This window comes from Mauremys mutica, chromosome 4, assembly GCF_020497125.1.
Source record: "Mauremys mutica isolate MM-2020 ecotype Southern chromosome 4, ASM2049712v1, whole genome shotgun sequence".
Lineage (NCBI taxonomy): Eukaryota > Metazoa > Chordata > Testudines > Geoemydidae > Mauremys > Mauremys mutica.
In genome coordinates, this window is record NC_059075.1 from 152,211,638 (window position 1) to 152,234,767 (window position 23,130).

At 57.7% G+C, this 23,130-nt stretch overlaps 2 protein-coding genes across 5 annotated transcripts; one reads left to right on the forward strand and one right to left on the reverse strand.

Annotated features, from left to right (window-relative positions):
* Nucleotides 1-1,805: 1,805 nt before the first annotated feature.
* KAT8 (lysine acetyltransferase 8) lies at nucleotides 1,806-10,955 on the forward strand. Of its 2 annotated transcripts, none has more exons than XM_045013058.1 (11): nucleotides 1,806-2,061; nucleotides 2,971-3,045; nucleotides 3,482-3,657; nucleotides 3,879-3,932; nucleotides 4,043-4,207; nucleotides 4,509-4,598; nucleotides 4,990-5,130; nucleotides 5,553-5,646; nucleotides 5,938-6,088; nucleotides 6,382-6,536; nucleotides 9,430-10,955. In XM_045013058.1, the coding sequence occupies exons 1-11, from the start codon at nucleotides 1,839-1,841 to the stop codon at nucleotides 9,492-9,494; spliced, it is 1,389 nt and encodes a 462-aa protein (XP_044868993.1). In that variant the 5' UTR covers nucleotides 1,806-1,838; the 3' UTR covers nucleotides 9,495-10,955. The 2 variants fall into 2 exon arrangements, with proteins under 2 accessions (XP_044868993.1, XP_044868994.1); XM_045013059.1 differs by lacking the exon at nucleotides 9,430-10,955 and adding an exon at nucleotides 7,008-7,698.
* Nucleotides 10,956-11,655: 700 nt separating this feature from the next.
* On the reverse strand, nucleotides 11,656-21,540 carry LOC123368342 (prostasin-like). Of its 3 annotated transcripts, XM_045013091.1 has the most exons (7): nucleotides 21,276-21,538; nucleotides 16,537-16,563; nucleotides 15,377-15,539; nucleotides 14,608-14,879; nucleotides 13,953-14,119; nucleotides 13,274-13,667; nucleotides 12,432-12,567 (listed from the first exon to the last, which is right to left on the reverse strand). In XM_045013091.1, exons 1-6 carry the CDS (start codon nucleotides 21,319-21,321, stop codon nucleotides 13,290-13,292), a joined length of 1,053 nt encoding a protein of 350 aa, XP_044869026.1. In that variant the 5' UTR covers nucleotides 21,322-21,538; the 3' UTR covers nucleotides 12,432-12,567; nucleotides 13,274-13,289. The 3 variants fall into 3 exon arrangements, with proteins under 3 accessions (XP_044869027.1, XP_044869025.1, XP_044869026.1); XM_045013092.1 differs by lacking the exon at nucleotides 13,274-13,667 and having other exon boundaries at nucleotides 11,656-12,567; nucleotides 21,276-21,540; XM_045013090.1 differs by having other exon boundaries at nucleotides 12,425-13,667.
* Between the last annotated feature and the right edge of the window lie 1,590 nt (nucleotides 21,541-23,130).

Consider the following 23,130-nt stretch of genomic DNA (forward strand, 5'->3'; position numbering starts at 1 on the left):
ACAATGACAAGAGTGGCCACTTGATTTAAGGGGATTATGGGATGTTTCTGGAGGCTGATCAGTGCGCAGTAATGCAACTCCCCGTTCACACTGACGCCCAGGCGTTGTAGCCAAGGCACATCAAATGTTACCCCACTCGCCGAGGTGGAGTACCAGGAGCGTTCTAGCTGCGGAGTCAGAGCACTCTACGTGCCTTGCCAGTGTGGCTGGGTAGTGAGCTAGGGCGCCCGGGGCTGCTTTAATCTGCTCTAACTTGCAAGTGTAGCCAAGCCCTAAGTGGTTCACTTCAGAAGCTCACTAATTATTCCAGAATAGAGTGGCCACCTGGGAACTTATTCCACATAGATTCTGGTCAGTTTCCCCATATAGACAGGCCTTAAAAGGCGGATTGGGAGCCAGTATTCCTGGTGTCTCTTCTCTGGAGTGTGTGGTCTAGTTAGAGTAGAGAGGACTGGGAGTCAGGACACCTGGGTTCTATTTCTGTCTCTGCTGCTGACCATAAGGGGCCAAGTAATTTCCTCGCTCTCAGTTTCCCCACTCTTAAATAGGGTGATAACACACTACTGACCTGAGTTTTTATTAGTTAATATTTATAAGCGTGATATCAGTATTAGTACTGTAAATAGACCTACCACTAGAGGGCATTCAGTACACTACGTGGATGAATTATGATGTTATTTAGGGTCAATAGACAGTGACTCAAATTACTACCTCCTTGCATCTGAGGCTATGATGGAAAAAAGATGCATATCCCTGGTGTTACATACTGTCGAGTGTTGTTTGGCCGAGTGCTATGCTCAAATGGGCCATTGTTGAGTGGTCACATAGTAAAGGATCATATTGTTTATTCTAGTAATACTGGGCTATAGCCTTGGTCATTCTAATTCTGTTTTGTGGATTTCAGCCTAGTGGGTTTTAGTTTTGTGACTTTAAATGTAACCCAAACAGATGTTCTCATCATTGGCCAAACTATACCCATAGCTGTTGGCAACACAAATCAAAGGCCTAACGACAATGCTTACGGTAATATAAGAGATTCACTTTAGCTAGTTCTGATATACTGTTTGCTGGTCCATGGGTAGAAGCCAACAGTTTTATACACGTACTTGAGTCATTATGTTGGAATAAAGTTTCATTGTGTCATGTTTGGTGGGGGAAGGAACCTAGATTCTCTCCTCCCTGTCTGTGGTTGTCTTATGTTGACTGTACTCCTGGTTAACTGATAATGTTTTCTTTGACGTAAAACCTCAATAAATCATATATATTTCAAAATCCTTATCTGATTGGCAGTGTGTTTTATAGGCACTTTGGGAGGGGAAGTGGGTTGCAGCACAGGAGGCTGGGGCGGAGCTGGGCCTTGGGAAAGGGGCGGGGTAGGAGGCGTGGCCTCAGGAAAGGGGCGGGGCTAGGGTGTTCAATGTTGTGGGGTTAGAAAGTTGGCAACCCTCTGGGATAGGGGGTGAGGGCGGGGTGGGGTGGACACTGGGCTAGGGATGGGGGATGGGGCGCGGTGCAGGCAGGCACACAGGCAGGGATGGGGCGCGGTGCATGCTGGGATACTGGGGGACGTAGGGATGGGTGCAGGCAGGCACACAAGGTCACGGGGAGGCTGAGGCGCGGTGCATGCTGGGATACTGGGGGACGCAGGGATACGGCGGAGGGACGCGGGGCATGATGGGAAACTAGGCCTCCGCTCAGGCATCTCTCCCCCCTCGAGGCTGCCGCGGTCACGTGATGCGGGTCTAACGTCACCTTCGGGCGCCCGCCACGCGCAGGTTCGGGGGGGGGGGGAGGTTTGTTGTCTCGAGCCACGTCCGGTGACGCAGTTCCGGCCTGTCATGGCGACGGAGCCGGGCGGGGCAGGCGGTGGCGGCGGGAGCTCCCCCGGGCCGGACCCGCTGCGCGGGGCGGGCGGCGAGGAGGAGCGGGAGGCCGACGGGCGGGGAGCGGCCCAGCCCCGGCCCCGGCCCCGGCCCCCGAGCCCGGGGCCGCTCCGCGAGGCCGAGGTCACCGTGGAGATCGGGGAGACCTACCTGTGCCGGCGGGCGGACGGGACCTGGCGTGAGAGACCCGCCCCCCCTCTGACCCCCTCTGACCCCCCCGCGGCGCGACCCCCTCTGACCCCCCCGCGGCGCGACCCCCCTCTGACCCCGCCCCCCCCGCGGCGCGACCCCCCCCCGCGGCGCGACCCCCCTCTGACCCCGCCCCCCCTCGAGCTCCTCCGCGGCGACACCCTCCCCCCCCCCGTGGCGCAGACCCTCAGCCTGGGCCCCCAGACCCCGCCTGTCGCCCTGGTAACGGCCCCTGCCGTGAGCCTCTCCCCATCTCCGGGTCTGTGTGTGGACGAGGCCTGGCCCGAGAGCGCCCCTGTCACCATAACCCCTGTTCCAATACAGAACCACAGGCCGGGGCCTCCAACCCTCCCCCTTCGTCCTCTAGCTCTCCCCACCCCTGCGCTGGCGCACGGAGGGGACCTGGGGTGAGAGACCAGCTCCTCTTGTGATACCTCTCACTGATCTCTCTGCTCCCCGGTACCACCTGCCATCAGACCTTCCCTCCCCCACCCCTTGTAGCCCCCGTGTGCCCCCAGGACCTGGTATAAGGCCTTCCCCACACAGTACATCCCAGACCCACCCCTGTTTCACTACACCACCATAAACTGAGGTTAAACTTCCCCTGCTTCAAGCAGACCTGAGATTTAGGACATGTCTGCACAGAGATTTCATGGGGAAGCTATTACAAAATAAACCAGAGTGTAAATTTAAAGCACAGTTAGCTCCATGGGCGGATGCTCTCGTTCCGCACTAAGAATGCTCTTTCCGCCCCAGGAGAACATGCCCTTAGCAAAGTGTTTGGTTACCCCTCAGCGGACCGGGGTTCTCGTTTTCCAGGGCATACATTATTGCAGCTAACCTGTTCCCCCTCCCCGCAAGCATCTAGGCTGGCACTAACCTGGTGATTGCCTTGCAGACTCGGCCGAGGTAATCCAGTCACGACTCAACGAGCAGGAGGCACGGGAGGAATACTACGTGCACTATGCTGGATGTGAGTGCAGCCCTGGGTTCTGTTCCTGGGGAGAGGGATTAATGTAGGCGCCTCTTTATTAGGCGCACTACGGTAGCGCCTAGGATTGTGGTGGTGTTCATTCCTTTCCCACCATAGTTTATGTTCAGTAACTGCCTCATTTTCACCTTTAAAATGAGTCTCTCACCCATAGCCCCCAAATGGATGGAGAATTAGCCGGCAGAACTCCCCATTACAGGATTTCCTTGAGGCAAAGAGGACTTTGCCCTTCTGTAGCACCTGAGATCTAAGGGTATGTCTACACTGCCTGGCTTTGGAAGGGGTGTGGTTTCTAAAGGGGATCAGGACTGCTTGGGTCCAGTGACCAGATGTTGAGTGTTTGGGGACATAGTGAGAGAGTCACTCTACAGAGTGAGGCTGGATAGACTTGTTCCATCCTGTCCCATCCTAATCACAGTCAACCGGCGCTTGGATGAGTGGGTTGATAAGAACCGGCTGGCCCTCACCAAGACAGTCAAAGATGCGGTGCAGAAAAACACAGACCAATACATGAACGAGCTGTCCGAGCAACCCGAGCGTAAGATCACCCGCAACCAGAAGCGCAAACATGACGAGATCAACCATGTTCAGAAGGTAAATACATCAGGGGATGCTGTTTGGCAGGGATCGGGGTTGGGGGGCTCAGTAAGGGGTGCTCTCCCCTTGCAGTCAGTGCTGGCCCCCATACCCTGTGCAGTGCTAGGGGGTGCTGTGCTGCAGGGGCTGGGGTGGAAGGTTCAGTGAGGACTCAACTAAAGTCTGTGCTACAGCATGGAAGTTACCTGATATTCTGATATTCTGCTGTTTTCCCACAGACCTACGCAGAGATGGATCCCACCACAGCTGCGCTGGAGAAGGAGCATGAGGCGGTTAGTGCCCCGGGGGCATTGGCATGGCCTGGCATCTAAATGGGTGGGACTCTGTCTCCTTGCTCTGATCGCTAACCTAGACTGTCCTCCTTCCCTCTCTGCACTCCCAGATCACCAAGGTGAAATACGTAGATAAGATCCACATCGGCCACTATGAGATCGACGCCTGGTATTTCTCACCCTTCCCGGAGGATTATGGGAAGCAGCCCAAACTGTGGATCTGCGAGTACTGCCTGAAATACATGAAGTTCGAGAAGAGCTACAGGTACCACCTAGTAAGTAAGGACCAAGTCCCAGTATTGGTGGAGGTGGGGAGCCCAGGGCTGTGGGTTGGAGTTGGGGGCGGGGGCAGCGGAGGCCCAGGGCTGGGAGAGTAGGCGTGGGGTTGGGATTGAGGCGCCCTGGCAGAGCTTTGGGTGGGGGAACTAACCCAGGGCTGCATGTCGGGAGTGAGGGGCACTGGCAGAGCTGGGGGTGGAGCCCAGGGCTGGGCTGGCAGGGGCTGCATGTTGGAATTGAGGGGCATCGGCAGCACTGTGTTGGCTTGGCCAGCATCTGAGAGTTTCTCCATCTCAGGGCCAGTGCCAGTGGAGGCAGCCGCCGGGGAAGGAGATCTACAGGAAGAACAACATCTCTGTCTATGAAGTAGATGGCAAAGATCACAAGGTGAGGCGTTGTTGCTGGCCATACCATGTGTGACCACTGGGGAATTCCCTGCTACCATGGTGGATTTGTCCTCCTCTGAGGAGCCTGGCACGTCTCTGTCCAAACAAAGGTTGCAGGGCTATAGATCCGAACTCCCCATCTGGGCCTGTCTAGCCTGTCCCCACCTGGGGCAGGAGCACCCCTGACATTCGGTTCCCCAGCAGAGATGGAGTCGCTCCATCAGACTCACCTAACCCGTCCCCACCTAGGACAGGATCGTTCCCAGCGGTCTGCTCCCCAGGGCTCCCCATTCCGGGCTCCCACTCCTTCCCTGGCTCGCTGCTTGTCTGTGGTGCCCCAGGCTGGGCGAGTCCTGTGCTGTCTGATGGCTGCTTTTCTCGCCCCTGCTCAGATTTACTGCCAGAACCTGTGTCTCCTGGCCAAGCTCTTCCTAGACCACAAGACCCTCTACTTTGATGTTGAGCCCTTTGTCTTCTACATCCTCACCGAGGTCGACAGGCAGGGCGCCCACATCGTCGGCTACTTCTCCAAGGTAACGGCCTGGAGCCCATGCTGAGAGGCTGGCAGTCTCAGGGCTGGGAGCTGGGTTCTTTCTGGTTCCTTTCCCCAGCTCTGGCAGGGAAGTGGAGTCTAGTGGGTTAGAGCAGGGGGGCTGGGAGCCAGGACTCCTGGGTTCTATCCCCAGCTCTGGGATGGGAGTCAAGCGCTTAGAACAGAGGACTGGGAATCGGAACAACCTTTTGTCAGTCCACACCAGTCCTCCCCCATTCTGCAGCCATGTTGAACAGATGTGAGTCATCTCTGAGCCCAGATGTGGAACACTGGTTTCCCTGTCCTGTGCCAGTCTGTGCCCAGCCTCTCCCCCCCTCGGTACGCTGCCGTGGCCTCCCCCACTCCTCGGCGCTCCGGTGTGGTCTGCAGTAACCCCTGTGTCTGTGCATCCTTTGTGCTCAGGAGAAGGAGTCTCCAGATGGGAACAACGTGGCCTGTATCCTCACCCTGCCGCCCTACCAAAGACGGGGCTATGGCAAGTTTCTCATCGCTTTCAGTGAGTAGCCCTGGGGTCTGCCTTTGTTATGCTATCGGCCATGTGTGCAATGAGTTGGTACGTTCTCAGATGGGAAAACTGGCTTCCCTCTTGGGCAGCCAGGGAGTGAACTCCCTGCTGCCCCCTATAGGAGATCCCAGCAGCACAGGGTGGGGATGAGTTCTGTCCTGAGGCGCCCCTCTCCTCCCAATCTCATTGCACACACAGTTCTCGGAGGGGAATGGCGTAGGGTCCCCGCACACCCAGGCCAGGGGCTCTGATCTTTCCCCACCCCCTTCTTCATGCCCGTAGGCTACGAGCTGTCTAAGCTGGAAAGCACGGTGGGCTCCCCAGAGAAGCCCCTCTCGGACCTGGGCAAGCTGAGCTACCGGAGCTACTGGTCCTGGGTGCTGCTGGAGATCCTGCGGGACTTCCGAGGGACCCTGTCCATTAAAGACCTCAGGTGAGCGAGGGAGCGGGGCTGGGGGGCAGACTGCACCAGACACCCGGATTGGAGAGCACCCTTCAGTGCTGCATTGGGGCCAACCCTGACTGTGAGGGGAGAGCGCCCCCTGCTGAGCCTCTGCACTGGGGCCAGCTCTGCCTGTGAGGGGCTTATACCCCTGACTGAGCCCCACACCCGCAGCTGTGTTCTCCCATCCAAGCCTTGAACCAGCCCTCCCTGCTTAGCACTCAGCCCCACCCTGGTGCAGGCCGTGGGTGCTGCCAACGCCTCTGCCCCCCTTTCTCGTGCAGCCAGATGACCAGCATCACTCAGAACGACATCATCAGCACGCTGCAGTCCCTCAACATGGTGAAGTACTGGAAGGGGCAGCACGTCATCTGCGTCACGCCCAAGCTGGTGGAGGAGCATCTGAAGAGCGCCCAGTACAAGAAGCCTCCCATCACAGGTACTGGGCAGGGAATGGGACGTGGGGCCACTCCCCTCTGGGGGGTGCTGGCTCTGATCCTGCCCGAGGGCGGGGGACTGGCACACGGAGCCTTCCCCCACTAGGGGGCACCAGCTCTGATGCGGCCCCAAGCTTGGGGGGACTGGTTGGCTCTTGGGACTGGGGAATGGGACACAGGGCCTTTCACCGGAGGGAACGTTGCCCCATTTGGAAAGGCTGTTGAGGTCTCTGGCGTGTGCGTAGGCCCAGAGAGCAGTGAAGCAGCATTAAGCCCAAACACAATGCGGCCCTGTTAGAGGCCGGCGTATACACACCCCACTGAACATTCCTTGGCTGCGTTCAGGTTTCTGGTTTCTCTGAAGCAGGACATTGTTTTCCCAAGGGCAGGTGACGGGCACATCAGGTTATGTAACCAGAGGCTGGGAAAGTGGCACTCTCAGCGAGCCAGCTCCCTCCTTCCCCCTGTCCCAGGGAAAGCTCCAAGCTCTTCGCCGGCTGCAAATGCAGGGATTGCGCACCCCTCACTGAAATGTGACCGCTCTGGGGCGGGACGTGCTGGCTAACAGCAACACTGCACAGCTCACCTAGCTACCCCTGGGCTTGAAATGACAAGGTGGGATTGAAGGAGGAAGAAGAGGATGAATTTTGCTTGAAAACTGGATGGGAGACACTGATTACCTTGGAATCCTCTAATGCCAGCAAAGTGTTGCTGAGCGGCTGTTAAACAGCTGCCACGCGAGAGCTGGCTGCATTTCAGTGTCAGGTGAACCATGCCCCTGCAGTGTTGCTGTTACCCAGCTGCCTGACCCCAGAGCTCAGCTCTGGGTGCGTTTCCTCTGTTCCAACACCGAGTGCTTTCCCACGGGGTGCATTCTGCTTCCCTGCAGTAACCGGCTGAGGGTTTGTATAGAGAATATTTCGGGGGTTCTTTATAAAATCACCAGAATAAACCTCTACTTGAAGTGCATTTATACAGTAGCCTTAATGAGAGTCCAGCACTTCCCTGTAGCAGCCTTTAAAGAGCCAAAAAATGATTGGAGGGGTGGAGGAAGTGAGCGGCATAAGGAGCGTGATCTTTATCTTGGGCTGCACCCTCAGCAAGTTTGCAGATGACACTAAACTGGGCGGAGTGGTAGATACGCTGGAGGGTAGGGATAGGCTACAGAGGGACCTGGACAAATTAGAGGACTGGGCCAAAAGAAATCTGAAGAGGTTCAACAAGGACAAGTGCAGAGTCCTGCACTTAGGACGGAAGAATCCCATTCACTTCTACAGACTAGGAACCGAGTGGCTAGGCAACAGTTCTGCAGAATAGGACCTGGGGATTACAGTGGACGAGAAGCTAGATATGAGTCAGCAGTGTGCCCTTGTTGCCAAGAAGGCTAACGGCATTTTGGGCTGTATAAGTAGGGGCATTGCCAGCAGATCGAGGGACATGATCATTCCCCTCTCTTCGGCATTGGTGAGGCCTCATCTGGACTAGTGTGTCCAGTTTTGGGCCCCACACTACAAGAAGGATGTGGAAAAATTGGAGAGAGTCCAGCAGAGGGCAACAAAAATGATTAGGGGGCTGGAGCACATGACTTATGAGGAGAGACTGAGGGAACTGGGATTGTTTAGTCTGCAGAAGAGAAGAATGAGAGGGGATTTGATAGCTGCTTTCAACTACCTGAAAGGGGGTTCCAAGGAGGATGGATCTAGACTGTTCTCAGTGGTGGCAGATGACAGAACAAGGAGTAATGGTCTCAAGTTGCAGTGGGGGAGGTTTAGGTTGGATATTAGGAAACACTATTTCACTAGGAGGGTGGTGAAGCACTGAAATGGGTTACCTAGGGAGGTGGTGGAATCTCCTTCCTTAGAGGTTTTTAAGGTCAGGCTTGACAAAGCCATAGCTGGGATGATTTAGTTGGGGATTGGTCCTCCTTTGAGCAGGGGGTTGGACTAGATGACCTCCTGAGGTCCCTTCCAACCCCGATATTCTATGATTCTTTGATCGAAAGAAGACTGAGCGGTGACTTGATCCTAATGTAAAAGTACCTCCCTGGGGAGAAAATGCCGGGTGCTTATGGGCTCGTTAATCTAGTGGAAAAAGGCTAGAGAAAAAGGCTAGTGGAAAAAGGCTAAGAACCAAGGGCTGCGCATTAAAACCAGACACATTCCAATTAGAAATAAGGAACCAGTTTTTAACAGTGCAGGAATCAGCCCTTGGAACAAACTTAGACTTTAATACAGAAGGGACCATCCTGATCTAGTCTGACCTGCAAATCGCAGGCCACAGGACCTCGCCCACCCACTCCTGTAATAGTCCTCTAACCTCTGAGTTACTGATGTCTTCAAATCGGGGTTTAAAGACTTCAAGTGACACAGAATCCACTATTGACACTAGTTTAAACCAACAAGTGACCCATGTCCCATGCTGTAGAGGAAAGCGAAAACCTCCAGGTCTCTGCCAATCTGAAATTCCTTTCTGACCCCAAATATGGTGATTCGTTAGATTGTGGGTGAGACCCACCAGGCAGAAAGAATTCTCTGTAGTAAATCAGACTTCCCTATGTAGTGTCCCGTCACCGGCCGTTGGGGATATTTGCTGCTAGCAGTTGCAGATCAGCTACATGCCATTGTAGGCAGTCGTGTCATGCCATCCCCTCCGTAAACTCCCCAGGGCAATGCTGAAATGTCTGTCCCTTAATGGTTTCCAGTCTGCACAGGGGGCTTTTCTTGAGGGTGCTTTAGTCACTGGGTTTGACACGGGGGTAACAGGCTGAGAGTTTCTGGCTGGTGCTAGATTGGAGGTCAGACGATAATCTGATTGGGCCCTTCTGGCTTGAGAGCAGTGGAGGATGGGGATGTTCATAGATTCTGTCAAACTCTCCCCCTCCCCTTTTTCCCTCAGTGGATTCCATCTGTCTCAAGTGGGCACCCCCTAAACACAAGCAGGCCAAGATCTCCAAGAAGTGAAGGAACGGTGGGACACAGGAGTCCAAATGACCCCTCAGTTGCATGAGGATCTGGGCTGCACCCTGCCTGACTACAGAGCACTGGAGCAACCAACCAGCTGGGAGGACTGGGCGACCCAGCCGGCTGTGTCGTTCATTAGGCCAGCGCTGATTCAGCAGGGCTGGTGACCTGTCCTGTCGCATCTCACTCCCCTTGAGCGTTGCACGGCGGAATAGGCCCGTGGCTGAGCTTTGCCCTCCTGAACAGCACTAGAAAAGGGGGGTCCCCGCACCACTGCCAGTGTCTGCTGCCCAGCTCGTCAGTTGCGCGCTGCACCCCGGTCAATATCACCTTGGTGGACTGGCTCATTTGTTGGGAAGTGCAGGGAGGAAGTGGGGGCACAGGCTGCTTCAGGGGCTACGGTGGGCAGCAGCAGCTGAGTCGGGGGCAGGAGGAGTTACTCAGCTGGTAGGGAAGGGGGGAGGGATGCCCATGGGTTAACATGACAGCATGGCATCGGGTGTTCTCTGCTGGGCAACATTCCCTGTCCAGGTGATCCCCTGGGCTGGCAATATGGGGAAGCAGCACTGGGGGAAGGTCCTGGGACAGCTGTGCCGGGAGACTGGATCTGTCACGCAGGCCCTGAACAGGGCATGGACAGTGTGTGATTCCCTTCTAACCTACAGCCAGCTCTGGCACTGTGCACCTCCTGCCCTGAGCGGGGGTCTTGGGGGAGGGGGAGAACACCGTAGCCCTGACTTACTCCCCCCCACACACACACATGCCACCGATGTGCCCCAGCTGCTGAAGGCAGAGCCCATTCTAGCCATCAGGCTGCCCCTTCTGCTAAGCTTCCTTCATGTGGGCATCTCCCCACTAGATCTCAGCTGAGTCCCCTCTGGAACCTTTCACGCCCCAGCTGCCCCCCTGCTGCTGGGGTTCTTCCCCCCTGACCTGCCCCTTTGGCCTGCGCTCCTTAGGCCAGTATTCCCCTCACCATCCAGGACTTGGCATGCCCCTCCTGCCCTGTCCCAGTTCTCTTTTCCCACCTCCTATTCCAGATATCCTGGGCTCCCCGCAAGGGAGGGGAGGAAAAGCAGGGACGGGGGGATGTCTGCTGAATTTGGCTGGTCTCAATTCAGCAGCCAAGTACTGCATAGGGTGGAGGGGTGTGGGTCTGTCCCAGGGCCGAAGGGCTGGGGCGCCCTGGGCCACGGATACACGGCAGATACTGTCTCAGGGCTCTTCCCTCAGCACCGATCTCACACTCCTCCAATCCCTAGGCTGGCTCCACCAGCTGGAGGTGCAAGTAAGCGTTGCTGCCGGGGCGGGGGCTGGAGCCTGGGGGAACGGTTGGTGCCAACAGCCCCCAAGCCAGTCCCCACGGCTTCCCTGCACTCCTGCTCGCTGCCTACAGGTGTATTTTTTCTGTTTTAAGAAGTGTGTATTTTTCATAAATAAAAAGGAAAAGCGTGAACAGCACATGCCTGTCAGGAAGCCTGCCTGGGAATGGTCACAGAGGGTATGGTGCAGTTTAGCAGGATTGCCCAGGCTGTGGGGATCCTGGCAAGTGTGCAGTGTGGGGAGAATAAGCTTGAGGGAGGGATCCTGGCAGGTGGGAAGCACAGGCTGGGGTAGGGATCTTGGCAGTGAGGGAGGCAGCAGAGAAATTCATTCCAGGCTGTATTCGGCCTCCCCCTCGCTGCCCCAGCCACTCCCCTAAGAGTTAAGACCTCCCCACACTCAGCCAACTCAGCACCATGTCCCCAGCGCTGCCTCTCCCTGACCCTGCCAGCAGGTTCCTTGGAGCAGCTCCAACCCGGATTCACCGGGTGTATTAGCACTGCCCAGCCCTGGATTAACTGTTCCCAACACCCAACCGCTCAGCCAGCGAACAAGGTTGAGCCAGTTATGGCCCATCCTTTGTGGGGCAAGGCCCCAGAACTGGGGTCTAGCCCCGGCTCAGGGAGGGGAGCAGGGCCGGGCGTGTGGGTGCCAGGCTCTAGCCTGGCTCGGGGAGGGGAGCCAGGCCGGGTGCGCGGGTGCCAGGCTCTAGCCTGGCTCAGGGAGGGGAGCCAGGCCGGGTGCGCGGGTGCCAGGCTCTAGCCTGGCTCGGGGAGGGGAGTGATGTTTAGAGGTTAGAACAACACAAAACCTTTAAAAAAAAAAAAGGATCAGAGTCTTTTCCATAATACAGGGCTAACACCCTCTTTATTAAACCCTCCCTCTGGAGTCAAACAGCCCTTCCATGCCCCACCCCTGACTCAGAACGAGCGGGAGGTCTGGCCTGACACCCCAGATGAAAGACAGGCAGACACAGCCCCACGTGCTACCAGCCTCTCGCTCACATCTGGGCACGTGTGATGAACTCTGAACCCTTTAGAACCTGCCCTCACTCAGTGACTCTCCTGAGGCGGACAAACCAGCTCTGCTGGTGCTGCCCGGCCCAGCCCTGGGGGTTCGGCTGACGCTGAGGAGCCGACGTGTCACATTAGATCCTGTCGGCTTGACTCACGCCGGGACTGAAACCCGGCTGTTTCTGCGTGACGCAGGTGTAAGGAGGAGGGGAACGTTTCCCAGAGCGCCCCTCTTTTGGGGCCAATCTGCCTCCTCCCAGAATCCTTTGGGGACAACCACAGTCAAAGGGCTGCCCTGAAAATAGCCTTGTGGGGAGGGGAAGTTGGGGGCAGAATCCAGTTCTAGTGGAGTATCCGCCACCAAGTGGCTATGATCAGTGGCGGATCCCGTGCCCCCAAGATCCCCTCCCCGCCTTGCGTCTCTACATGTGGAGTTGGTGAGGGTGGGGTTACCCTGCTAGGACCAGGCTCAGAAAGGCCCAGCAGAGCAGCCAGGGGGCCAGGAGATGAGCAGCTGCCCTGGAGCACAGCCCCTCCTCAGAGACCGGCTCCAGATCCACGCTCACGTCGCTCAGCTCCACGCCTGGGACGGTCTCCTGGATCCAGGTAGCATGGGCCGAGGCGCGGGTATAGATGCCGGGCCGGTTGGCGGCCCCACATTCATCCCCCCAGCTCACCACTCCGGCCAGCAGCCAGACACTACCCACTTTGCAGGAGAGGGGTCCCCCGGAGTCTCCCTGGAAGAATCAGGGTGAGAAGAGGAAGATGGGGAGCTTGTTAGGCTGCCCTTGGAGGTGTCATGGTGACAGAACCGGGCCTGGGAACAGGAGTTGGGGAGCTGCCTACAGGGCCCTGATTCTCACAGAGTGGGGCCCTGGGGGTCAGAGCGAGGCTGGAGGGGTTGGCGTGAGCCCCAGAGTGAGGCTGGAGGGGCTGGAGTTGAGCCCAGGTGCCAGAGCGAGGCTCAGGCGTTGGCGTGAGTCCCAGAGCGAGGCTCAGGTGTTGGCGTGAGTCCCAGAGCGAGGCTCAGGCGTTGGCGTGAGCTCCAGAGCGAGGCTCAGGCGTTGGCGTGAGTCCCAGAGCGAGGCTCAGGCGTTGGCGTGAGCCCCAGAGCGAGGCTCAGGCGTTGGCATGAGCCTTGATCTCAGAGTGAGGCTTGGGAGAAGTTTGCAGGACCCTGTTGGCCAGATCTCAGGGGTCTGCAGGACCGGAGGCAGAAATGACGTTGCCATGAACGGGGCTGCTGCCAGCTCGGTGCCCTGAAGTCACGTCAATTCCCCGATCGTGACAGAGCAGCACAACACAGGAAACAAACGGGAACAATAAGGGGATGGGGCGGGAAACCCAAGTGTTTGAAATCTTGGGACCATCCTGCTGAGTTTGGGAGGGGGGCAGGATGCCCCTGGACTGCCATGGGGGAGTGGGGTCCCATGCTGAGCTGACCTTGAGAGTAGGGGCGCTATAGGGCAGGGAGTACGTGAAGTAGCAGGCAGAAGAACAGCAGGCTGGCGGCGAGGACGTGGGAGGTAGCGTGGTCTAACGGCTGGTTGGGGGGGATTGGCCGGGGCCAGTCAGGATGGGGCTGGACGCCGTCATAGGGACCAGGCCGACTGGTGGTGTTGGGACACAGCCCCTCCTCCGAGACTGGCTCCTGATTCACGCGCACGTCGCTCATCTCCACCGCCGGGATGATCTGTTTAATCCAGGCTGCATGGGCCGAGGTGCGGGTGTAGATGCCAGGCCGGTTGGGGGACCCACACGCGTCCCCCCAGCTCACCACCCCAGCTAACAGCCAGGCATTGCCCACACGGCAGGAGAGGGGTCCCCCGGAGTCACCCTGGAAGAACAGGGTGGGGAGAGGGAAATGGCATTAGGAGGGGGGTTGGTGGTAGTAGTGGGATACAAATGGACGGTTATTACAAAGCTTAGCCGTGGTGGGTGGAGACTGGCAGTGTGCGGGTGGGGGCCTTGAGGTCAAAGGTCAAGTAGTGGCACCTAAGCCCAGAAGGGATGGAAAATCTACAGCCCAACCATTGGGCCAATGCTCACAGTACCCAGCGCTGACTCCCAGTAGCCCCACCCTTAGTGCCATGCACAGATGGGCGCCCAGCATCCCGCTCACCTGGCAGGCGTCCTTCTTGCCCTCGGCGTAGCCCGCACACATCATGTCGTCCTGGATCACATGGGAATCCGTGGGGCTGGCGTTGATCTTGTAGAGGCAGCGGCAGGTCTCCAGCCCAATCACTGGCACCTCCAGCTGCTGCAGGGTCTTGGGACTGGGCAGGCTGACTGCATGGGGGAAAAGCAATCAGCCAAGTCAGGCTGGGCAGCTGACTCCCCAGTAAGGTGCGGGGGGAAGGGAGCCACCAGGGGGCACTGTGTGGGGAGGGGACGGGCAAAGGGACTCAGTCCACAGCAGCCCAGGCTCTAAGCCAGGCTTAGGAGTAAGGGGGGATTGATGTGAGTCCAGATCCCAGAGCAAGGCTCAGGGGCTGTTACACATCCAAAAATCCTCCCTGCAGTTTCAACGGAACACACAATTCACCTTCACTTCCTCTCCAAAATTGTTGGCAGCTGTTTTCCAGCTGCCCCACCCCAGACACAGCTGCATCTCAGCACCAGGCAAGCCATCCCCCTGTGACATTACTGGGTGGTTGTTATCCAGCTGCCCCACCCCAGACACAGCTGCATCTCAGCACCAGCCGAGCCATCCCCATGTGCATCATCACTACCCAGCTGCCTCTCCCCAGAGGTGGCTGTATTAACCCTTCACTCACCAGAGGTAAGCACATTCCCCCAGCCAGTCACGATGCAGTTCATGCCGCTGGGGAAGCTGACGGAAGCAGACGGCAGACAGATGGGGCGAATGGTACGTGTATAAGTGACAGACTCTTTCAATTTCACTAGCGCAAGGTCCCCGCCAGAGCCCTCATCCGTGTAACCAGGGTTCTTGATGGCCTGCTCCACCCCAACCACCTTGAAGTCACCTATGAGGCTGGACAGCTGGAAGGCTCCCAGGATCACCTCATAGTCAGCGATGGGGTTTTCCCTGTAAGGTGGGGGAGAGAGACGTAGGACCTCAGCAAGGAGAGAAGCCAGCACCTCAGGCTGCAGAAAGCTTCAGCTAATGGGGAGTAAATCTCCCTTAGATAGCAGCAGTGTAGGTGCAAGGAAACACGCCATGCGCGGGCAGATTCTATGTTGTGGAGGGTAGAGGTACACATACACATTGGGAGTGGGGTCTAGTGGGTTAGAATGGGGCGGATATGGGAATCAGGACTCCTGGGTTCTGATTCTATCCTCATTCTGGGAGGGGAGTCTAGGTGGTTCGAGATGGAGGGTGGGGGAGAGTCAGGAATCCTGGATTCTACCTCTGGTTCTGGTAGGATCGTGGGGGCAGCTGGGAGTCTGTCCACAGAAACCCAGTCAAACAGGTTTAGGGTCAGAAATGGATGGAAGATACAGACTCCTCCTGACTAGCCCCACCCCGGGTAACACTCAGAGCCTGGCCCAGCCCAGATGACCCCCTCCGTGGCCTGCACTTACGGTGGGAAGCAGTGCGCTGCGGTGATCACCCACTGGCGGGAAATGAGGGAGCCGCCACACACATGATTATTCTGAAAATTCAGGCTGACCTGCCAAGGCCACTGCCCATCCTGTGCATTTGTGCCCCCCACAATCCGTCCCATGATAGGACTTCCACATGTTCCTGCAGGGGAGCAGAGCAACAGTGAGTAAAGCAGAAACAGCCCCTCGCTCTAACCACTAGACCCCACTCCTCTCTTAGAGCCTGGGCTAGAACCCAGGAGTCCTGACTCCCCACCCCACCCTGCCCTCTGCTCTAATCCATTAGACCCCACCCCTCTCTCAGATTTGGGGACAGAACCCATGAGGCCCAAAACATATTTTTGTTTATGGTTTTAGGTTGCTCAGCTTTTCCACAAAAGCATCTAAATTTTCTGTAGAGAACAGACCTTTCGGGGTGGGGGGAAGAAATTTGGTTGAAAACCCAATTTTTGCCATCCAAAAAGTTTTGAGAGACCATTTGCACCACAACTTCAACACAAACATAACCCAGACTAAGGGCTTGTCTATACTTGAAACGCTACAGCGGTGTAGATGCTACCGAGACCAGTGGAAGAGTCTCTCCCGTTGCTGTACTTAATCCACCTCCCCGAAAGGGAGTAGCTAGATCAAGGAAAGAATTCCTCTGTCGACGGAGCACCGTCTCCACCAGGGGTTCGGTCGGCTGAAATATGCCACTCAGGGGGGTAGATTTTTCACATCCCTGAGCGAGGTGGCTGGGTTGACCTAACTTTTTAACGTAGACCTGACCTCTAAGGGAGGATAGACGTTCATTCCCTTTCCCCTTTGGGGGTGCACCATCATTCCCACATACGAGGTTAATGAGCCTACAATAGGTGCAAGTCAAGGGAGCTCCTCCCTTAGCTCCACTGGTAGCAGCTCATGCCTTAAACTCAGGAGATGGTGGGCTCAGATCCTCGTCCCATCACTATGGGGGCTGGTTATACTCAACACAAATCTCCCCTATTGATGCTGACCCCTGGCTACACAAATAACCACCAAGGAAAATGACACTAGCTGAATAAATGACTGAAGTGGGGGGCTTGTGGGGAAAACGATCAGGAGGAGAAAAGTGACCATCAAGCTGCCCGTACAGGCCGTGTTCCCAGCCAGATCTTTACCTGATTGTCCGTAGGTCTCCTGTACACCTGTTCAGAGGAGGGAAAAAAGAGGCACGATCAGGAATGCATCCCTGGGCAACACGCATCAGCACCGGGGCCACTGAAATGAAGCATCTCTGGGGTAATTGGGGGAGGGGCTAGAAAGGGGCACCTCCATTTCTGCTGGGGGAATAGATTGTTAGATTTCCGGGATAGGACCCACTTGGTAGCCAATAATAAAGATGCTGATATAGCTATCAAGTAATAGCTAAGCTCTACCCACTGAATGTCACTCCCCTTCCAGGGCTCAGATTAGAACCCAGGAGTCCTGGCTCCCAGCCCCCTCAGCTCTAACCCACTAGATCCCACTCCCCTCCCAGAGCCAGGGATAGAACCCAGGAGTCCTGGCCCCCAGCCCCCCCTGCTCTAACCCACTAGACCCCACTCCCCTCCCAGAGCTGGGAATAGAACCCAGGAGTCCTGTCAGACAGAGGGAAGAGCGCCACCTTCTGAGCCAGGAACACCAAGGCCCTTGGGTTTCTCCAATCTGTTTCCTACGCAGCCCAGCCCATGTGATACAGCCCAGCCCCTGGGCCAAGGCAGGCACGTCACTGCAGCCGGGCAGGGTTATTCCCTGTGGCCTTGTCTCTGTCTCCCAGCCCGCGCCACCTCCTTTCCAGGAACTGCTCCCTGTTCAGAGGAAGGGCACCGGTCTGCCAGCGTCATTCCAGATTCTTCAGCAAGTCGGCAAGTTGTCAGAGTTTCACTCCTCAAGGCTCTGCATGACTCAGGGGAACGGGACACGGGGACTTTTCCCCTCTACGGGGCGCTGGCTCCGATCCAGCCCCAGGGCAGAGCCACTGACTGCCTCAAAGCGGCAGGGAATGGGATCCGGGGCCTTACCCTCTAGGGGGAGCTAGCTTGGATCCGTATTGCTCTCAAACCACCCAAGCTGATGTCCCATTGAGTGTCCGGTGTGAAGTGAGTTTGCCAGGTCTCAGCCCGGTTCCCAGCGAGAGCCAGCCTCAGCGGGCCATATACACCCATCTCCTTCGCTCCCCACAGAGAGGGCACTTCTGATTCAGTATCACCTCAAGTGACCTGCATTAGCCTGGGACCCAGTCATGGGCCAGTAGCTATTTGTGGCTGTCTGTCCGCCCAGCATTCCTCCAGCCTGAGCGGAGAGGCTAAATATAGAGCCAGACCCGCGGGACAGGTTACTTCAGCATGACACAGGGACATAACCTCCCCTGCTAGAGGAGCCCGGGCCAGCTTCAGAAGCACTAGCAGGGCAGGTGGGAGCCCGGCCCAGCATCAGACACGACCCAACCCAACCCACAGGCTGCACCTTGATTAGGTTCTGTGCCGTTACCCCAGGGAGCCACGGCCCAGCACTGGGTATGGGGGCAGATCACAGGCTGAGATCTCTGTGCAACCCTAGGACGGGGGCCGGGCTCACACAGACCCCTGCTCACGTACCTCAGCCGTGGGAACATCTCCCATTCCCTGCTCCCCATCCCTCCTCACCCCAAGCCAGAGATCTGAGCCCCCTAGAGAAGAAAGGCCTCGTTTCCAGAGCACCAGCAAAGGAAGCAGGTGCCTGGGGCGGCCAACAGAAAGGGGCGGCACGTCCATCCGCTGTTGGGGCGGCACGTCTGGGTCTGCGGTGGCAATTCGGCAGTGGGCCCTTCAGTCCCTCGCCTCCTCTTTGGTGGCAATTCGGCAGCAGCTCAATCTGGTTTGTCTCCCCCCCCCCCTTTTTTTTTTCTTCGCCGCTTGGGGCAGCAAAAAAGCTGGAGCCGGCCCTGCTCATGTCCCATCCGCTGCCCCCCAGACTCAGCCAGATCAGAGTCACTGTAGCGGGGCAAGACCCCGTGTCCCATTCCCTGCTCCCGTGAGACACCCAGAGCCCTGTTTCTTGCTGCATTGAGAATTAGGAGCAGACACAGCCTGCTGGGGCGGGGGGGGGGAAGAGGGAGGTCAGGTGTTCATGTCTGTAGCTTGCAGCCCAGGTGACACCCAAGCTGAGCAAAGACACACACAATGCAGGGGCTGATGGGCCATTTGCTGCTGTGCTTTGGGTTTCAGCGCCTTTCACACAGTGTCTGATTACCGGGAGTTTCAGGTGAACCTGAGGGAGTTTCACAGTCTCCCAAATACTGTTTGTACAAGGAGACAACGGGGCCGGGCTGGCTCAGGAGGTCTGGCAATGGGGCCTTTCATCTGTATCCCTCTGCTCCAACCCACTAGGCCCCACTCCCCTCCCAGTGCTAGGAATAGAACCCAGGAGTCCTGGCTGCTAGTCCCTCCTGCTCTAACCATTAGAGAGCACTTCCTCCAAACAGCTGGGAACAGACCCCAGGAGCCCTGCTGGCTTCGGATTTCACGCAAACCTTTCCAGACAGACAAAACCTCTTCCTAAATCAGGATTAGCCATCCCCGTCCCCCCGACAAATCAGGATAACTCAGACCAGGGAAACCCGCCCTGCAGGAATGTACAAATCCTCAAACCAATCAACTGCAGAACAAGCCAGAAAAAACTGGCAGGTGTTTTTCACTCTAATTCCAAAAGGACAGTGTCCATCCCATCACACCCACCACACACCACACACCCATCCTGCAGAAACGCACATACACAAACACTGCATGACACACACACGCCTGTAACAGGACACAAACATCACCGGACACACACACACAGTGCATCTCACACCTGGAACACACTGTGTGCATCACCCACCACCCCACAACACATGGATCACACAACGCAGACATCACACAGACACACGCAACACCACGACCACCACGTTGCATGATCACATACATCACAAGCACCCACCCCACATTCCCCACACACACTGCATCACACAGACCCACTCACCCATAACCACCTTACAGACACACACACGTGATTTTCAGCCCCAGCAATTTGTATAGCGGAGGAGCTGAGAGCCATTGAACCCGGTACATAATGGAAACCACTTGAAGCCAGGGAGTGCGGCCGCACAAGCAGCACCCCTGGCCCTGGGGCACCAAAGGGCGCTCTGAGACCCAGCCCTGCCCGCCTGGCCAGATCCCAGCCCCACAGCTCCGCGCAGGGCGGGAGAGCAGGGACCGTGCGCTGGGCCACCGGGACAGACAGGGGCACTCGGAGAAGGAAGGAGCAGAGGAAAGGTGGAGGGGGAGCTGGGGAACCAGAGAAGGGGGGTTTTGGAGAGAGGCAGAAGGGGGGTTTGGGGAACCAGAGAAGGGGGGTTTGGGGAGAGGCAGAAGGGGGGGTTTGGGGAACCAGAGAAGGGGGGTTGGGGGAACCGGAGAAGGGGGGTTTGGGGAGACGCAGAAGGGGGGTTTGGGGAGAGGCAGAAGGGGGGTTTGGGGAACCAGAGAAGGGGGGGTTGGGGAGAGGCAGGAGGGGGGGTTTGGGGAACCAGAGAAGGAGGGTTTGGGGAGAGGCAGGAGGGGGGTTTGGGGAACCAGAGAAGGGGGGTTTGGGGAGAGGCAGATTTGGGGAACCAGAGAAGGGGGTTGGGGAGAGGCAGGAGGGGGGGTTTGGGGAACCAGAGAAGGGGGGTTTGGGGAGAGGCAGAAGGGGGGTTTGGGGAACCAGAGAAGGGGGGTTTGGGGAACCAGAGAAGGGGGGGTTGGGGAGAGACAGGAGGGGGGGTTGGGGAACCCGAGAAGGGGGGGTTGGGGAACAAAAGAAGGGGGCGATTGGGAACCAGAGAAGGGGGGGTTGGGGAGAGGCAGAAGGGGGGGTTGGGGAACCAGAGAAGGGGGTTTGGGGAGAGGCAGAAGGGGGGTTTGGGGAAGGGAGAGGCAGGAGGGGGGGGTTTGGGGAACCAGAGAAGGGGGGGTTGGGGAACCAGAGAAGGGGGGGTTGGGGAGAGGCAGAAGGGGGGTTTGGGGAACCAGAGAAGGGGGGTTTGGGGAGAGGCAGAAGGGGGGTTTGGGGAACCAGAGAAGGGGGTTTGGGGAGAGGCAGGAGGGGGGTTTGGGGAACCAGATAAGGGGGGTTTGGGGAGAGGCAGGAGGGGGGGTTTGGGGAACCAGAGGGGTTGGGGAACCAGAGAAGGGGGGTTTGGGGAGAGGCAGAAGGGGGGTTTGGGGAACCAGAGAAGGGGGGTTTGGGGAGAGGCAGAAGGGGGGTTGGGGAACCAGAGAAGGGGGGGTTGGGGAGAGGCAGAAGGGGGGTTTGGGGAACCAGAGACTGGGGGTTTGGGGAGAGGAAGAAGTGGGGTTTGGGGAACCAGAGAAGGGGGTTTGGGGAGAGGCAGGAGGGGGGGTTTGGGGAACCAGAGAAGGGGGGTTTGGGGAACCAGAGAAGGGGGGTTTGGGGAGAGGCAGAAGGGGGGTTTGGGGAACCAGAGAAGGGGGTTTGGGGAGAGGCAGGAGGGGGGGTTTGGGGAACCAGAGAAGGGGGGTTTGGGGAGAGGCAGAAGGGGGGTTTGGGGACCCAGAGAAGGTGGGTTTGGGGAGCGGCAGGAGGGGGGGTTTGGGGAACCAGAGAAGGGGGGTTGGGGAACCAGAGAAGGGGGGTTTGGGGAACCAGAGAAGGGGGGTTTGGGGAGAGGCAGAAGGGGGGTTTGGGGAACCAGAGAAGGGGGGTTTGGGGAGAGGCAGAAGGGGGGTTTGGGGATCCAGAGAAGGAGGGTTTGGGGAGAGGCAGGAGGGGGGGTTTGGGGAACCAGAGAAGGGGGGGTTGGGGAACCAGAGAAGGGGGAAGGTGGGGGCAGGGGTCCAGCGGCCCCGCCCGCACTCACCCAGGCTGAGGAGGAGGCAAAGCAGCGCCCCCAGGGGCGCCCCCATCTCCTGGGCGGGCGGGCGGCGCGGGGTCCCGCGGGCGGCGCTGGGCGGCGCGGAGGGCGGCGGGCAGGTGCGATGTCTCCGCACTGGCTGGGACACTGGGACGCGGCGCTCGCTCCCTCCCCTCTTCACGGCGCCCGGAGCCAGGGAAGCCGCCCAACCTGCTGCGCAGGGATCCACCTCCCGGCCGGGCCCGCCCCCGGCCCTGCTGTCACCCGGCCGGGGGCCGCTCCGCCGCTGTTATTGTAGGGTCTCCCATTACACGGCTCTGTTATTGTAGGGGCTCTTATACTGTACACGCTGCTGCTTTAGTGTAGTGTCCCGGATGGCACTGTCCTTGCTTGTTATTGTAGGGTCTCTCCTTGCCCTGCTCTGTTATTGTAGGGTCTCTCATTCCATTGCACACGGCCTTGTTATTGTAGGGTCTCCCATTACACTGCACATATTGCTCAGTTGTTGTAGGGTCTCTCATTCCATTGCACACACTGCCTTGTTATTGTAGGGTCTCCCCTTACATTGCTCTATTATTGTAGGGTCTCTCCTTTCAGGGCGCACATGGCCTTGTTATTGTGGGGGCTCTCATTACACTGCTCTATTATTGTAGGGTCTCCCCTTGCAGGGCGCACACTGCCTTGTTATTGTAGGGTCTCCCATTACACTGCTCTATTATTATAGGGTCTCTCCTTGCCCTGCTCTGTTATTGTAGGGTCTCTCATTACACTGCACGTATTGCTCAGTTGTTGTAGGGTCTCTCATTCCGTTGCACAGGCCGCCTTGTTATTGTGGGGTCTCTCATGGGACGCCTCTGTTATGGTAGGGTCTCTCGGTGAGTCCTGGCACATTCCTGGCTCTGGTTTCACGTGTGGCTGACTCACTCTCCTGGGCCGGAAGGGAACAATTGTTTCCTGCCTTGATGCACGTGAGCCACTTCCCTGTCACCTCACCAGCACCCCAGGGACGGGGCCCTGTTGCATGGGCAGCGGGAGGGACTGGTCACTACTGGCAGGGCCAGCCCGGCCCTCCCCCAGCCCTGCCGGGCTGCCTGGGGCGCTGGGCCCTTAGCACTGGGCTGGGGAGGGAATGGGGGAAGCTGGGTGGGTGGATGTGGAATGTAGCATGTATGTATCAATGGGCTGTGTGTGACTGCAGTGTGTATGCATGAATGGAGGTATGTGAATGCACTGTGTATGCATGAATGGGGTGTGTGTTTGTGAATGAAGTGTGTATGGATGAATGGTGTGTGTGTGCATGTATGAAGGGGGGGTGAATGCAGTGTGTGTGTGTTTGTATGAATGAGAGGGGTGAATGCAGTGTGTGTGTGTGTGTGTGTGTGTAAATGGGGTATGTATGAATGGAAGTATGTGTGTATGTGTGTGAATGGGATGTGTGTGTGAATGCTGTGGGGGTTGGGGGAGGGGCTGCTGGTGTGGGTGTGTATGTGACGTCTGCAGTTCCCTTCCCATGCCCCCCTCCCCCCGGGCTGGGCGCAGGGAGGGAAGGTGCTAACTGGGCTCAGCAGGGGGCGGGTTGGCTCTTTTCACACCTGCTCCCGGGATGAAAGCCCCGATCCATGGGGAGGGGAAGCCATCAGCCCCTCCCCCACACCCCACTTCCTTTGGGCTGGAGCGTGTGAACGACCTTCACGTTGGGCCAGGGAGTGACTGGAGTTATGAGGTCAGGGCAGGCCCCAACTCCCAGGCCTCCCCTGCTCTAACCCACCAGCCCCACTCCCCTCCCAGAGCCGGGGAGAGAACCCAGGAGTCCTAGCTCCCAGCCCCGCTGCTCTAACCCACCAGCCCCCAATCCCCTCCC

What these genes read in the sequence shown, in the direction of transcription:
- KAT8 (XM_045013059.1), top strand. Translation starts at nt 1,839, where the DNA reads ATGGCGACGGAGCCGGGCGGGGCAGGCGGTGGCGGCGGGAGCTCCCCC. An exon ending in AGATCAACCATGTTCAGAAG is followed by an intron (nt 3,658 to 3,878) that starts GTAAATACATCA and finishes GTTTTCCCACAG; the next exon opens with ACCTACGCAGAGATGGATCC. An exon ending in CTGTCCATTAAAGACCTCAG is followed by an intron (nt 6,089 to 6,381) that starts GTGAGCGAGGGA and finishes TTTCTCGTGCAG; the next exon opens with CCAGATGACCAGCATCACTC.
- LOC123368342 (XM_045013090.1), bottom strand. Translation starts at nt 21,321, where the DNA reads ATGGGGGCGCCCCTGGGGGCGCTGCTTTGCCTCCTCCTCAGCCTGG. An exon ending in TTGCCTCCTCCTCAGCCTGG is followed by an intron (nt 16,564 to 21,275) that starts GTGAGTGCGGGC and finishes TCCTCTGAACAG; the next exon opens with GTGTACAGGAGACCTACGGA. An exon ending in GCAGCGCACTGCTTCCCACC is followed by an intron (nt 14,880 to 15,376) that starts GTAAGTGCAGGC and finishes CCCACCTTACAG; the next exon opens with GGAAAACCCCATCGCTGACT.